Source organism: Agelaius tricolor, unplaced genomic scaffold, assembly GCF_023055355.1.
Source record: "Agelaius tricolor isolate 1412-34295 unplaced genomic scaffold, bAgeTri1.0.p SCAF_9, whole genome shotgun sequence".
Lineage (NCBI taxonomy): Eukaryota > Metazoa > Chordata > Aves > Passeriformes > Icteridae > Agelaius > Agelaius tricolor.
Genome location: NW_027269269.1, coordinates 45124932 through 45137933, shown reverse-complemented (window position 1 = coordinate 45137933; position 13002 = coordinate 45124932). Strand labels below are relative to the sequence as shown.

The 13002-nt window shown below is 44.2% G+C and overlaps 1 protein-coding gene across 1 annotated transcript in view; it reads left to right on the top strand.

Annotated features, from left to right (window-relative positions):
- The window catches only part of CRYBG3 (crystallin beta-gamma domain containing 3), an 85584-nt gene that overhangs the window by 66250 nt on the left and 6332 nt on the right, over positions 1 to 13002 (top strand). Inside the window, exons 16-21 of the mRNA XM_071433786.1 lie at positions 105 to 214; positions 715 to 841; positions 7411 to 7550; positions 10804 to 10927; positions 12214 to 12372; positions 12619 to 12778. Coding sequence (XP_071289887.1) covers positions 105 to 214; positions 715 to 841; positions 7411 to 7550; positions 10804 to 10927; positions 12214 to 12372; positions 12619 to 12778 — 820 coding nt within the window. The remainder of the gene's footprint in view (positions 1 to 104; positions 215 to 714; positions 842 to 7410; positions 7551 to 10803; positions 10928 to 12213; positions 12373 to 12618; positions 12779 to 13002) is intronic.

The following is a 13002-nucleotide window of genomic DNA, read 5'->3' as shown; positions in this document are numbered from 1 at the left end:
TTGAATGGATACTTCTCTGAGAGTACAGCTTTCTCTGTTGACATTAATGATAATGCATTCATTTTCCTTCTAGTCATTGTTTTTGTTTTGTTTTGTTCTTGTAGCTCAAAGCTTTCAGTAATACACATTTCCAAGGAGCATGTGTAGATTTCACAGCAGAAGTTTCTGATTTTACATCATTCATACCATGTTCTTTTAAGGTTCTCCGGGGATGGTAAGTGTTTGTTGTTTTACATGCCATCATTTTCAGTATTATGAATTTTTTTTTTTCAAATGTTACAAAATTTCAGGCAGCAGAAAGCACATAACACATGCCCATCATCTTCCATCATGTCTTAGACACTTTGTCCTGCAAGGCATCTCAGTAACTCTCATCCTGCCCTTGGTTTGGGTAGTGTGCATTTTGCTCTCCCTGGGGAAGGCTTGCACAGCTACCATGACTCTTTTTTTAACTCCAGTTAGAATTTATTACAGATTTTTAGAACTTTGGTACAGTGGAAGTGTCTGAATTCCATTCAGCGTCGTTTGACTCTGGAACTGAGGTTTCTGTACCACACAATTTGATTTTGCTGCATAGCCTTTCAAGTCACTTTACTTAAAGCTTGACAAGAACAAAGAGAATTTTTTATTCCTTTTGTTCTCAGCAAGTATTAATCTTGAAAAAAACATGCTGTAAATAAGCAGCTTATCGTTTTTGTTCCATTATTCTTGCAGTTGGCTCCTGTGTTACAAAGGGGAAACCACTGACAATCACTGTGTGCTGGAAGAAGGCCTCTATGTTGACCTCAGTTCCTGTGGCTGCCCAACTGCTACAATCAAATCCCTCAAGCCTATTCAATATGTAAGACTTTATTGGGGGAAAAAAAATAACATTTCGGAGCTCTTTTCCCTGTCAGATGTATGAAGTGAGTACTTGCCCTAAACAACCTCCCAGTCAGGGAAAAGAGTGAGGTTTGTTTTCTTGGCTCATGGGATTTTTTGGGCTGGGAACAGATCAGGTTGTGTGCACACTTGAACGAGGTCACTTGTAGCTGCTCTTGGGTGTTCTGGGTTTAAAGTTGTTTTCTTTTTTACAAGTGAGACACGAGATCCTGCATGGCCAGGGGGTTGGACAGGAATGCATTTTGCCCTCCAGAACAAGAGATACAACCTTTTATACATCCCACTGTAATCCTGCACACAGGACATACAAATCTGCAGTCTTGATGTGATGTCTGTGCCTTGCTTCCACATCTTGATCTGCTCTTATGCAGGAGCATCAAAGATGAGCTGTAAAACACTTGGTAAAAGAGAAGCAAGTGTCTTCTCTGCCCTCTTCTCTCTGGCACTGGCCACCAGCTTCTCCAGAACTCTTCCTCCTTCCCTGATCACAGGGCACAAACTCAGCTCATGTGGTGTGTGTCCTTCAATGCAACTCCTATGGAGCTAGACTTGTGGGATTACTCAGTTCAGCTTTTTCACATATGAAGTCCTTTTTACCATTTGTGAATAGCTTTTAAAAAGAAAAGCAAAAAAACCCAACCAACCAAATGAGAAAAAGCCCCCCAAAAACCCCCAAACCCCAAGCAAATACAAATGCCAAACCCATGGGTGTGGTGGGAAGGATGTACAACTCAAATTTGAGAGCTGGACTTTTCACTAGACTGTACAGATACAGAGACTTCCCACCTGCTGAGAGCCTGGGTTTTAGATTGAAGTTCTCCTTTTCAAGTTAGGCTTTTGGACTCTGCTGTGCCAAATCCAAGTGAAGTTTTGACAACAGATAATAGTAGGCCTCATCCCAATCCCCCTGCCTGTAATCTCACAGGGAAGCAAATATGAAGTTTGGCATGGTAGGAGACTGCTGGCAGCCCTTGTTTCCCAAGGGCCAGGCCCTGGAAGAAGTTTATTTGGCAGGCTGTGTGTGGGGAGCTCGCACACATCCATCTTCCTCTGCGTTTGCACCTCTTAGTTTGGTTCTTCTCTTGCCAATAGTAGCCCTTGTATTTCACAAATTCAAGGCATAAAATGCCACTGATCTCTACCTGTTTGTCCTCAGAGCCCCCAGGGCAGTGCTGGGGACCCTGGTGTGGCACAGACGTGACCCAGAGCACGCAGCAGGTCACGGCCAGGAGCAGCCACAGTCAATTCTGAGCATTGTCCACAGTTCTTGGAACAGAGCCCCTTGTATTACAGCATATTTCTGTGAGCTCATTCCAGAGAGGAGCAAGCCTGTTCCCACGTGGGATTGTTGTGTAGCTGTATTGAATTCATCTGTGGTGTTGGGAACCCCTTCCATTCTTCAGCTTTGAATACCAGCCTCGTTTCAGAACTAAGGTGTGTCCCCTGGTAGCTTATGTGCGAGAAGGAGAACTTTTAACCCTGACACCAAGCCCTGGATGTGCATTGTCTCCTGCTCTCCTTTCAGGGAGATGTAATTGCTGCAAGTGGAACTGTGCAGGAGTCCCACGCTGGGAACATTCCATTTGTTCTATAGAAAGTGCAGCTTTGATGGGAACAAACTATTCGCAAACAGATATAACAACTGCACTAAATGAAAAAAAAGAGGTTGGGTTTTTTTTTTTTCTATTTAGGAAAGTAAACTTTTGATTTTTAGTTTGAAAACTTCCAAAAATGTAATTTGTTTAAGAGCTTAATTGCATAACAAAATGAAAATTTTCCTTCTAAATCACTGAGTTGATCCAACAAAATCAGAAAAAAAACCCCAAAACTTTAGAAGCAGCGCAGAATTATTTGGATAAGAAAATGCGCTCACAGTAGTGATACTTAGATGATTTCACTGCAGTGACAGTATTTTAGGTTGGCTAATTTTTATTCTAGCTCTTAGCTCTTGGAGGGATGTTTTATGTGTTGTCTGGTGAAAAGTGAGGTTGTCAGCATTTAAGTACATTTTTAAGTATGGCATGCTGCTCTCACACCCTCTACACATACATTTCACAGGAAATTCAAGTTAATATGGTTCCACTTTGGTTATTTCCCCATTTATTGTGCACTGGCATCATGGAGGAATTCAGCACATCTTTGCAACCAATTCCCTCTGTTCCTGAAGTTTTCTCTCTCCCATGACACCTTATTCTCCAAAGTGTGTAATACTCAAACCAAATCTTTAGGAGGCCCTAGCTGTGCTTTTTTCCTGCTGTTCCATTTTGCTCAAATACAGGTTGGACTGTTTCATCATCCTTAGAGCATTTAGGGAAAGCTGTGGAGTAACAGGAGGGTACAAAGAAGGAACAACTGACACTGATGCCATTTGCCTCTCATCATCTCCTTTCATCTAAAAATCCCAAAGCACTCTTCCAGCAAAGCTTGTTGATGAAATGTGCTGTTGTATTGTTGTTAACAGCCCTCCTGCAGGCAGGTCAAAGCCTAGCACAGGTTCAGGGCTGCTGCAGAGATGCAGGTTTCTGTGCCTGCATCAGCAAAAACTTGCTTTTTGCACTGCAGTGGATTCATGGAAAGGAAATGTGGGCCCTTGCCCAGCTGCAAGAGAGAAGATGGAGGCAGCTGGGCCATGGTTGCTTATTGGGGCATTTGTCCAGTGTTTGCTGCTTGAGGTTAATCTTTTGGGATAGATAATCTTGCAATGAGGAGTTCAGCTCTGGTGCTGTCTTTTCTCACATGTGTTGTTTTGACAAACTCCCTGTCATATTTGGTGTGATTTACATGGACAGCAATGCCCAGGATGCTTGCAATGAGCAATTGGCTTTCCTTCTAAAGTGTTACCTTCAACCTGTAAATTAATAGTCTCCTAGTTTCTGAAGCAAAATAATGAGATCCAGTTTGTAGGTTGTGCAATGCTTTTTTTTGTTTGGTTGGGGTTTTTTCCTCTTTTCTTCTGAGGCATTTATTCTTGCTCTGATCAATCGTGATAATCCTTGTATTTCTATATTATCTTCTCTAAGTTAAATACAGGTGTTAACTAATCTCCCCAGCATTCCTATGAGGCAAATAAAGAAATCAGATACAAGAACTACCTGCAGTTTCCCAGGGCCAGGCACTGAGTCACTCTGTGTGGCTGGGACTGGACCATGGACATTGCATTGTCCAGGCACCCATCCCACACTGGAGGGAGCAGCCAGGCAGGAGCAGCTCCAGCAAAGGCACTTGTGAGTGAGGAGCTGGCCAAGCCTGGAGAGTAAAGATTTTCCCAAGGATGGTGTAACACAGCTCTGGAGCCTCCCCCACTTCAGACTCTGGTCAATGCTCTTTGCAAAGCAGCAGCTCAGCACCAATGGCCACTGCACCATCCCTTGTTATAGCTGGGTTACACTCAGCCTTTGCTCTGGCCCTTTCCCTTTCTCCCTTTGCCTTTCTTAGGCTTTCCCTAAATCAAAGTTTGCAAAACCTAAGTTGGCAAAAAAAAAAAAAGTGTTAGGGAAAATATGTTTTTTTGAAAAGGGATGAGCCCTTTTCAAAAGGACTTTATTAGTAAAAATTCTCACAACTTTCATAATAGAAGAATAATCCATAGCTAAAACTATGCTTTTTGCTCTAAGCATGTGTGCAAATTCACCTGTGCACTTGGGTTTCAGTTCTAGTGCCCTCTGGTCATCTTCTTTGTGTCTGTACACTACTGAGGAAGCTCATCTTGCACTGATCCTTGTTTCATCTCAAACACTTCATGCTTCTGTTGTGGGATTTTCCTTGAGCTGGTGAAGCAGAAAAATCTGTTCTGAATTGTGAAAAAATTGTGTTGCACAGCTTCACTGAAAGCAAAGTAAAAGTCAATGAGGGGGAAGTCTGAGCTGAGTTGAACTGTGCAAGAGATTTTTGGTGTGTTGATTTTTAGTGTTGATTTTCCATGGTTTAGCTGTGTCATTTTCATTGCACCGTGTGCTCTGTTAGCCACAGAACACCACGCCTGGTAAGTAAAGTATATCAGTGTATTTAACAGTTCACAAGGCTGCTCATATCTTGAAATGCTATGTAAATATAGTTTTCCTTAATCACTGGCCTCTTGAATACAATAAATCCCTTCAAGTTTCCCTCTGGACAGTTGCATGAAAAATCAGGACAATCAAAACCTCTTAAAATGTTATTGGTGCTGGTTTAAGCAAAGGCAGTCAGTTCCTTTGTACATAAAAACTGTCAAGAAATTTGATGTTAAGAAATTCTGTAGTGGTTTGTTATTCTCACAGTTAGCAAGCTTTTCCCAAAGCATGGCATTTCAGGTATTTTCCTTGAAATAACTGAAAAGAAGCTAAAGTAATGCTGACCTAGACATGGGAATGGGTAAATATAGATGTCTTTGTCTCACCTTTCAGGTGAAAATGTTCCTCAGCATTCTGCAAGAAAGGCTGGGAACAAGATGCTTCCCAGCCTAACAGCATAGCCCCAAACCTTGTTTTTCACTGTTCCCAGTTTCCATGGAGCTGTGAAAACAAAGTCAGAGAAAAAAGCCAGGCCAAAGTCACTGCTGCCAGCTGTTGGCCCAGAGGGAATGCAGAAGGTGAGGAATCAGTGCAGTGCTCTATATATGGCTGTGGAGCAGGAGAGCTCAGGGCTTGGCACAGCAGCCTGGTTTCTTTCTGGACTTCATCTCTGCTGAGATCCCCCTGGGACAGAGGGATCAGAGCCATCACTGGAGTGTGTGTCAGGGACTCTGAGCAGCTGGACAGGGAGTTCTCAGAGCTCTCAGTCCAAACAGTCACAACCACAGCAGAGCTGGAATCATTTTAATTGACTCCAGCAGTTTGCTGTTGTGGTTCCTGGTGTATAAATGGATATCCTGGCTCAGGTGACTTGTCCATCTGGTACAGCAGCCTTGTCTCTTAACATCCTCAGTGTTGCAACAGCAGGATCAATATTTAGGTTTGGGCAGTAATGTCCAGCACCATAAATGGTGTTTCTCATGGTCAGCAGTGCACTTGTGAAAATTGTTGTGCCTGTTCTGGACATGACTTCTGGTGTCCACTCAGGTGAAAGGCAGTGCCAGGGCTCTTGCAAGCAGGAGTGTGATGATTGTGCCTGGCTGAGCAAAGCAGCCCCAGGAGTAGCTGCCTGCTCTAGGCCTGCTGCTCTGGCTTTCAGAGTGAGCCTTTAGCCTCCCACTGTAAATCTGATCCACCCCATCCAGCAGAAGGCACTTGGGAAGAGCTGACATTCCAAAATAACCTTACAGGTTTTGATCCCTTTCTTGTGTGTAACATTAGATTTTGGGAGCACAGTAGGGTTTAAAAATCTCTCTGAGTGGATGATCCCAAGCTCTTCCTCAGAATGTCTCGGTGAGCTCTCTGTCCCTGCAGTGTTGCATGACTGGGGCTGTCCCTGCACTGGCTGGCAGAGGAAGGCAGATTCTGACCAACCAGCTGCATACCAACTGCACTGAGTCAGTGTCAAGCACATTCATATGTCCTGACACACCCCTGAGCTTTTCAGAGACAGTTCCCTACACTCCATGTGCCTCTTCAAACATGAAAATTAATTTCCCTTAATTGCTCAGTGCCTGTGTAAATTTTAATTCAAGACTTTGTTTCATTTATTTCACCTGAGGCCATGTCTTTGCTGCAAGAGAAATCCCAGATTTTGCCTGAGCCAGCTATCTCAGGGTAACATCTCCTAAAAGAAGGTGCCTTTCCTGGAGAGGCAGCTCACTGAGTTAGTCAGACCTGTTCCCTCTTCCTTTCCAGGTGTAAACTGCAAGTACTTTTACTTCTGGTTTTAGGTTAAAAATCCTGAAGCATTGTGCAAGTGTTCCTTGTACTAAGGCATAGAATTTGTGTATTTAAATCTGCGTCCTCTGTGTTTCTGCTGGTCTTATAGCTGCACCACATTTTTATGCAAACTGATCTTTTTATTTGCTTTCAGCCGTAGAAAAGGGCATTAAGTGAAAAATGTTTCAATTCTACATGAGATTATAGAATTGACTTCTTATGCTCTTTCAAGATTGACAGAAAAAATAGGAATATCTGTTAAAAACATTGAGAACCTTTTAGTTGACATTTCTGACCTTTTACAATTTGTAGCTACTTGAAATGTTTGCAGTAAACTACAGCTAATGGAAGTCTGTGGACAGTAGACTTTGATTTGACTCACTATTTTAGATGCATGTTCCATCCATAAGTACATAAAGTGGATTTTTAAAAAGCAATCAAGGCCCTAATGATACAAATCGGATCAAAATGAGTTTTTCTAAGCAGAGGCCTCTGCATCACTTGGTGACTCTGTGCCTGGCCTGTGTCACTAGGGCACTACACTGATGACAAAGCCACTGATAAATGCAGTTTGTTTCAGCTCTGTGTGCTGTGGGGTTTTCCCTTGTTGTTCCATTTGCTGAGGGAGCACAAACTAACCCAAAAGCATTGTAGGAAATTCAACTGAAATGGGCCAGCAGGCATCATATCTACCACTGAAGTTGTACTATTCCCACTAAAACTCTGCGCTTTTTTTTCCTCCTTCCTCCTGCCCCAGGTTTTTGCTGAGCCTTCCATCAGCCTGTTCAGCCTGGAATGCTGCAAGGGCAGAGAGCTGCACTTCAGTGAAGCAGTCAATTCTGTTCTGAACGAGGACCTTCATTTTTACACCCAGTCTGTGTGGGTGAGAAGTGGATTGTAAGTATGGAAGAAATATCCCTGTCAGTTTTGCACTGTAGGAGCTAATGTTGTCTCATGATTATTGCCTTGTTCATAGGATGGTTTACATTCTTAACTTCTATTCTGAGGCACTGACTTTACAAGGCAGGTAGTGTAAACTTGGAGTGCCTTTATTAACAGGCTGTAAAATGCCAGCTATGAACTGCAGTGATTTAAACTACTGCAGTGGCTCAGGGAAGCTTGATGTGCTGACTGGCTGCCAGAGAAGCAGCAGCTCCTGAGGGGAGCTCTGAGTGGATCTGACAGCTGGAACAGTTATTTGCTTCTGTTATTAGTTTAACCCTTCTCCAGGAGTGTGAATGTACACCCAGGTTCTTCTGTGAAAACATTTTACATCTGCAGCAGTGACCTTCTAACCTCTTCCATGTCTCTCCCTTTCACCTTTTGGAAGAGCTCCCAAGTGTTCTGTTTTCAGCCAGGTTTTCAGCCTCCACACCCACAGCAGCAACAAATAACTTGCAACTGAGAGTGGCTGGAAACTGCTGTTCTCCTAATGGGACACACATTTCCTATGTTTATGTTTGACCTTTCCCCACCTTTTCCACATGGGCAAGGCTGTAATTTTCTTGAGAGAATAGTGAACATAAGCTTCCCAAACAGAGCTTTGCCAGTTCACAGCAATTCCCAACATTTGTGCCACTTCCAGCCTGAGCCTTTGCTGAAAATTCAGAAGTGTGTGTTGTCTGGAAATTCAATCCCTTTCCCCAGCAGTTGGCTGAAGGAAGGGTGATGGCCTTGGGACCCCGTGGCAAGAAAGCACAGGAGAGTGAGTGCAAGAGGCCAGCCCCTCCTGCAACTTTTGTGCTCTTTTCTGGGTGTCCAAGCCAGGTTAGCTGCCTCCCTGTCTCTGGGATAAGTTCAGGGCAGAAAGGCTGGGTTTCCACTGAGATTTTTTCAGTGCTTCCTAGGAAAGAGAGTAAAGATTTTCCCAAGGATGGTGTAACACAGCTCTGGAGCCTCCCCCACTTCAGACTCTGGTCAATGCTCTTTGCAAAGCAGCAGCTCAGCACCAATGGCCACTGCACCATCCCTTGTTATAGCTGGGTTACACTCAGCCTTTGCTCTGGCCCTTTCCCTTTCTCCCTTTGCCTTTCTTAGGCTTTCCCTAAATCAAAGTTTGCAAAACCTAAGTTGGCAAAAAAAATAGTGTAAGGGAAAATATGTTTTTTTGAAAAGGGATGAGCCCTTTTCAAAAGGGCTTTATTAGTAAAAATTCTCACAACTTTCATAATAGAAGAATAATCCATAGCTAAAACTATGCTTTTTGCTCTTAGCATGTGTGCAAATTCACCTGTGCACTTGGGTTTCAGTTCTAGTGCCCTCTGGTCATCTTCTTTGTGTCTGTACACTACTGAGGAAGCTCATTTTGCACTGGTCCTTGTTTCATCTCAAACACTTCATGCTTCTATTGTGGGATTTTCCCTGAACTGGTGAAGCAGAAAAATCTCTTTGGAATTGTGAAAAATTGTGTTGCACAGCTTCACTGAAAGCAAAGTAAAAATCACTGAGGGGGAAGTCTGAGCTGAGTTGAACTGTGCAAGAGATTTTTGGTGTGTTGATTTTTAGTGTTGATTTTCCATGGTTTAGCTGTGTCATTTTCATTGCACCGTGTGCTCTGTTAGCCACAGAACACCACACCTGGTAAGTAAAGTATATCAGTGTATTTAACAGTTCACAGGAGACTTCCACAGCCTGTCCCCATCCCACACAGCACACAGGTAGCATAAAGGCAGAGGGTGTCAGGTGATTGTGGGATGTTCTAGAGGGTTTGCTTGCCTTATCTGGGATTCAGAGTTCAGGAAGGCAGGTTTAGAGGCTTTTTTGGCTCCTGGTCCCAAAGCCTGCTGTCAGCTTTGGGCAAATAGCAAAGATTTATGTAAATGCTCCTATGGCATCCTGCTGCCAGGCTTAGGTAAAAGGCTCCTTCCTGCACCATCTGGCCACCTCAGCAAGGCACAAACCTGGAATCTGCCCTGGCAAAGGGTGCTGGGGCTCTCTGAGGTGTGGGAGAGGTGGCACAGCCTGTGTGAGAGCAGAGATGGGGTTTGCCTGTGTCACTGAATGCCAGGAGGCCAACCTGGATTCAGAGGGTGATCACTGTAAGTCTTTCCCCTCTGTTCCCTGTAAATGTCTGCTTTGGAACTGTGTTCCACAGGAGACTGTTCATGCTCCAAGAGTGATGTTAACAGTGATTTCTCAGTGACTTGACAGAAACCATTGCAAGGGGAAAAAAAGCCAGGAATGTGTTCAGAGTATAAGGAAGACACAGGAGTGCTCAGGCTGCCTTGAATACCTGTTAGTCAGGAGGTGTGGACTTGGTTTGAAGAAACAGGGACCCAGCCTCATTGCCAGGCAGCTCTCAGCTGGCACAGTTGAGCCTCCATGGAGCCCTGAGCAGCTCTGGCTCTCAGTTTCTCTGAGCTGTGGGCACTGGGCAAAAGCAGTTCCAGGGGCTGTGGGTGTTTTCTCAGTGACTCAGAGCACAGCCATCCCTCATGCTCCTGGCAGCTGACCTGTGCAACAGGTAACCTGGGAAACCAGCCCTTGCTTTGTGCTCAGAGGAGTTAATGAGTCAGGCATTCAGGAGTCCCTGTCCACACAGCAATGTGCTATTGATACAAACAGAAGGGATCTGTGCTCCTGAGGCTGCCTTTGTGAGCAGCATTCACTGAGCAGATGCCCAGATAACAAGGGGTCTGTATGAGCCACTGCTTTAACTGGGTGTTACAGGACTCAGCCACGTCCATGGTGTATTCATGACAGGAAAATCTGCTGCAGCAGGCTGTGGGGTTTGGAGTGAATACCTGTAATGTGGTTTCAGACAAGTGGAACTGTATAAAAAGCTTTAACTGTAACAAAAAATTATGAGATCCTCTCATTATTAATATGCACAACCAGGCAAAGCTGCAGGTTTCCTAGTGGCTCCCTAGTTTCCTAACACAGGCCTGCTGAAACCAGCATTATTCCCATCTGGGCTCATGCAGAGGTTCTCCTTTTTGTAGGGGGAAAAGGGGAGATGGGAAGTGTAGTTTATAAATTTTAGGCAGACAGACAGAAAACAGGTCTGAATTTCAACAGAAAGTAGTCATCCCACTGAAATGGATGGCATTTGCAGCACACAAAGAGAGGCATCACTGTGGAGAGCTTTGGGGGCTTCCAAGAGCCCAGTTTAGTTTTGCTGTGGATAACACGTTCTGTTTTGTGTATCCAGGTGGATTGCCTACGAGGGATGCAATTTTTTAGGCAAGCAGATTCTGCTGGAGCCCAGGGAGATTTCAAACTGGAGTGAACACAGTGGCTGGAAAGTGATTGGCTCCCTTCGTCCTGTGAAGCAGGTACTGGAAGACTGAGTGAGGAAAAGGGTTTTTTATGGACAGGGGTTTGTGCAGAGGTATCAGCACATTGGGGTGTGTTGTACTCCTTAAATCAGGCCTAATGATGACAGCCAGAAGGACCCACTGAAGATTGCTGAAGCAGAAAATGCCTCTTGTAGCAGTTACTGAGATCTTGTTAGGTTCCTAAAGGGAAATAATTTCCAGTTCCTTGGTGCCAAGTTTTGTTTTTCTGAATTGCATGTTCTGTGGATGCTCTGTTTTTACATTTTTGCCATATAACAATATAATGAGGAAACCAATTCCACACTGGCTTGTTTCATAATTAACATAAATGGAAACAAGCGAATTTTATTGTGCTGTAGCCTGGATTTCCAAAAGAGGCAAAGCTCATGCAGTTCCCATCAGGTTTTCCTTCTCTGTCTCACCCCAGGTAAATCCAATTTCAGTCTCATTCAAAGATTCAGGTCCCTAAACCACAAAGAGTAACTGAACACTGTCCTGATATAGGTTTTGTTTATGGATGCTTGGTGGGAGAGAGGCTTTATTGTCTGTATCTCAGGGTTTGTTTTAATATGGAAAAAAAGGAGATGTAAAGCTCCCAGAAAAAAAGCTGTGCTGGAGTTGGGGTTCCAACAGAGCTGTCCTTTGTAACTCCCTGCTCTTTATTTGCACTGAAATCAGTGAATAACAGAGCAAAAGCTCAAACCCTGCAGTAGCCCTGCAAAATCCTCTTTATTTTTTGAGTAAACCAATAAACAGGGATACCAGCTCAGTGCTCTGTTTTCCGTGTATGTTCAAAAACAGTGATTTTTAACATATTGAACCATTTTTGAACCATTTGAACCATATATTTTGAACCATTTTGATGGTGCATTTCTCTGCCATATATTCCAGTTAGTGAGGGCTGAAGTTGCTGGATATGTAACTCAGTAAGTTTTGTGTCCCAAGAATTAAAAGCTTGTGAGTACAGCCCCTTTACTGCCTGTGGAACGAGTGAAATGTGCTGAACTGGGCATATTTGCAGATCACAGGAATTAGTTCTATAGCCATAATTACATTCTTTGAAAAAAGACCTATCTGCCATTGCTGTTTATAGCTGCCCATCTGCATGTGAAACACCACTTACTGTGCTTCACATGCACGTTGGTTTCCAACCAAAAAATTACTGGACGTCCTCAACTGAGAACAAAGACTGAACATGGAGGGGAGGATGGTGGAGGGGAGGCCCTCTCACATCAGTTTGCTTGGTATCTGTGTGGTAAATCTCTTCCCTCACCGCCCTGCAGCCAGCAGTGTACCTGAGGGTGAGGAACAGGGCGCAGGGCAAGTACCTGAGCGTGGCTGGGAGCCTGGCAGACGTCCGGGCGGCCTCGGTGTGCGCGGCCCCGCGCAGCCGCAGCGACTCCCAGCTCTGGCTCTACTGCAGGGGCCTCCTCAAGTCCAAGGTGAGTTTCAGAGTGCTTTTCTGCTAATGCTGCCCTTGATGGTCTGTTATTAATATTTTTTAAAAAGCTGATGGTTTAACATTAAAAAAAGATCACCACCTTTGATCAAGCAGCTGGTCGGCTGTTGAATAATCTGTTCTTGGCTTGCTTCCCATGATGTACTGCCATATGCTCAGTGCCTGAGAGAAGTCAGGCACAAAAGTGAGGCTCTGTGGCCTGGATCTCACTGCTCTCCTTGTTTCTTAGGCCAACAATACCTGTCTGGATGTCATTGGGGGCAGAGACCTGCCTGGAGCCAAAGTCGCCCTCTGGACAGAACATGGGAGGGACAGGCAAAAGTGGAGACTCAATGAGGATGGAACCATCAGTTCATACCTCAGTGAGCAACTGGTGCTTGATATTAAAGGTATTTAAAAACAAAAACTCTCAAGCTCACAGGTTTTACAGGTGTTTTTTGATTAAGGTTAACTTCCATAGTCCAGCTTTTTTTTTTTTCCCCCTTTGTTCTTAAGGTCAGAAACTGAATCCTACATTTCCTGTCCAGTTATTTGCAGAGGGACAAGAAACAGCAGGGCAGGGAGGAACCTTTCTCTTTTGATTCCAGAGGTTTATTTTGATCAGATCAACTGT